The 2,889-nt window shown below is 43.9% G+C and overlaps 1 protein-coding gene across 1 annotated transcript; it reads left to right on the top strand.

The window, feature by feature from the left end:
* The first annotated feature begins 892 nt into the window (after nucleotides 1-892).
* SMIM36 (small integral membrane protein 36) lies at nucleotides 893-1,617 on the top strand. The gene has a single exon (XM_082212026.1). The coding sequence runs from the start codon at nucleotides 1,179-1,181 to the stop codon at nucleotides 1,461-1,463; it is 285 nt and encodes a 94-aa protein (XP_082068152.1). The 5' UTR covers nucleotides 893-1,178; the 3' UTR covers nucleotides 1,464-1,617.
* The last annotated feature ends 1,272 nt before the right edge of the window (nucleotides 1,618-2,889 follow it).

Here is a 2,889-nt window from a genome sequence, read left to right as displayed (position 1 = left end):
CAGCCTGGGAACTATAGTTCTATGGTGTTCTGGGTACCTTGAAGAAAAGAGATGCAGCACTTTCCCTATTAAAAGGACAATTCCTAAGATCCTTTGAGGGAAGTAGTTATAAAATGTGCAGTACAAACAGTGCCAGCCCAAGACGTTTTGCTCTCTGAGGTGAAAGCCAAGGTGGTTGTCATCTCCCCACGTCCATATTCTATTTTTAAAATTTATTTAAAGAATTCATATCCCACTTTTCACTATGCCTCAAAGCAACAGACTGGGGAAGGAGGAAATAAAACATATAATAAACAAAATTCAAAACAGGTTAACATTTCAGAAAATAGAAACATCAGAGCAACATTCAGAGACCTGTAATGAAAACTGTATTAACCTGGCACCTGTGGCTGAGCAGGAACAGTGCCTGCCTAATATCTAGTGGAAGGGAGTTCCATGGAATTGGGCCTGCTGCACTGAATACACAACTCATCATTGATACAAGTCTCGCTTCTGACAGCCCTCCATACGCGAAAGCATTCTCTGCTGTAACCATGGAGAGCAGGCGAGAGATGCTGAGCAGGTTTTGTGGTACACACAGGCCTGTCCTCCCACGCCATGCCACTGCTCCCTGCTCCAACGGCATCTGCCACCCGAGGCAGCCACCTCACTCTGCCCAACGGTAGGGCCAGGCCTGAGTGTAATACACTCTTAAGAACCTTTCAGAATCTAAGTTTCCCCATAGCTCAAAATGAGCCACTGCCCATTTCCTGGTTTGTGTACCACTGCAAGACAGGACTAGAACCGGAGCAGGAAAATAGATGATGGTTAATCTGGGTCTTTATTTTTTCAATAGCGCACGTCTGCCAAGGTTGAGCACCAGGTCGTGGGGGGATGGGGAGAAAACATCCATCCGAATATTGCACTGCAAAGAAACATTCAGATGCAGCTCCTGCCACTGTTGGCCAAGGGGTATTAAAAGAGGGAGCTTAAGTTATTAAACTGAGCAGCTTTAATCATGCAGTTCAAGGGGGGAGGACCTATTGCTAGAGGAGTGCTCAGGATTAAAGTATTTTTACCGCAAAGCCAATACATCTATCAGTTAGCTACTGCTCTGCTAGCTTGTGCGAGACAGTGTATGTGCATATGTCTACCTGCAGCTCCTTTCGCAGAGATCCTGCTAAATATTATGGGATCCAATGGATTTTTATTTAGAAATTGACCCGGTTACCTTGAACCTGATCATCCTGGTAGCTAGCTATGTCATCCTGCTCTTGGTTTTCCTGATTTCCTGTGTGATGTATGACTGTCGAGGGAGAGACCCCAGTAAGGAATATGCTCCTGAGATCCCAACAGAGAACCAGCCTCCGATCCGGCTAGTGGTGATGCAACAAGGGAACCCCAACACCCGCTGGGCGAAAGGACCTTTCCCCACTTATGAAAACCCTCCTGGCCCACAAGGGAAAAGGACTACGATTGTATAAATTCAATTGCTCCAGGGTGCTGGTCCAAGACTGCCTCACCTGTGCCATGTTTACATCCTGCTTGCACAAGGAGAACGCAGCAAGGTAAGTCCAAGCTGACAACTTGGGTTTTCACGTACTCTGCAGAATGGGGTGATCTTTTGTCCTAAGTTCACTTTCGTTCCCACGTGTGGCAACAAAGAGAGGCAGCTTTAACCCTCATCTGATTCAAAATGCAATTTACTGTATTTTTCGCTCCATAAGACGCACCTGGCCATAAGACACATCTAGTTTTTAGAGGAGAAAAACAAGAGAAAAAAATATTATGAATGAAACAGTGGGTGTATGATTTTTGTGGTTCATGCTGTGGCCACAGACATGTGATCTGATGGTGAATTTGGGGTGACCCAATGCAAAGGTCCTGAGGATCCATGTGGATCTGTGCTTTGTAACCACATTTTTGTACCATTGCAACCCCAGGAAACAGTGGATATGTGGTTTTTAGGGGGCAGGCTGTAGCCATGGACATCGTATCATATCATATCATATCATATCGTATCGTAAAACCTTTATTGGCATCACATACAACATCCAAAACAGATCAACACAGAATTACCATTTCCCAGTGGCACAAAACATTTGCTAAAAGAAAGGAGGCATTCATCCCATAAGACGCACAGACATTTCCCCTTACTTTTTAGGAAGAAAAAGGTGCATCTTATGGAGCGAAAAATACAGTATTTCTTATTTTCACATATGGCACCCCTTTTTGGCAGGTGTGTAAAAGAAGAAGAAGCAAGCATCAGCCACCAAACTGGGCAGCCGTGCACATGATATCAAAACAGAGTAATAACCCATCAAAGATATAAAAAGAAAGAGATCCAGGCAACAGAGTTAAAGGAAGCAAATATAAACTTTTCTCCGGGAATTGTTCTCTCTGCTGCTGGGCGGGAAGGGTGCAGAGAAGAGGCATAAGCACAAACCTCGTCAGTTTTGAGGATGCCAAAGATTGCAGGTCTAATGTGACTTCAACAAAAATAGACATTCTTTGACAAGCGGCTGGAACTTAGGGCTAGGGGTGGGGCAGTGGAGGGGAACACTTTTAGCTAAGTTCACACTGAAAGACGAACTTATTTAATTTTCGCTTCCTCAGCGTGGGAACCAAAATGCAACTTTCCTTCAAAACCCGCACTTCAAAATGTGATGTCTACAAAAAATGTGTTGTATTTTTGGGAAAACAGCTTGCAAAAAAATGTGTTGTATTCGGGAAAATCACTTGGCAAAAATGTGTATTTTTGGTAGAATTGTATACAATTTGATGCTGATGAAAGGTTGTGAAGATTTCCCTCCCCCCAAAAAAGAAAAACTGATGTAGAAACGTGGAGAACAAACACAGGGTTGGAAAAAAGGAAAAGTGAGAGAAACCAGAATGGACAAGATTCGCTCA

The sequence above is a fragment of the Podarcis vaucheri genome (assembly GCF_965113315.1).
Source record: "Podarcis vaucheri genome assembly, chromosome: 2".
Classification (NCBI taxonomy): Eukaryota; Metazoa; Chordata; class Lepidosauria; order Squamata; family Lacertidae; genus Podarcis; species Podarcis vaucheri.
This window is presented reverse-complemented; position numbering and strand designations above follow the sequence as displayed.

What these genes read in the sequence shown, in the direction of transcription:
- SMIM36 (XM_082212026.1), top strand. Translation starts at nt 1,179, where the DNA reads ATGGATTTTTATTTAGAAATTGACCCGGTTACCTTGAACCTGATCATC.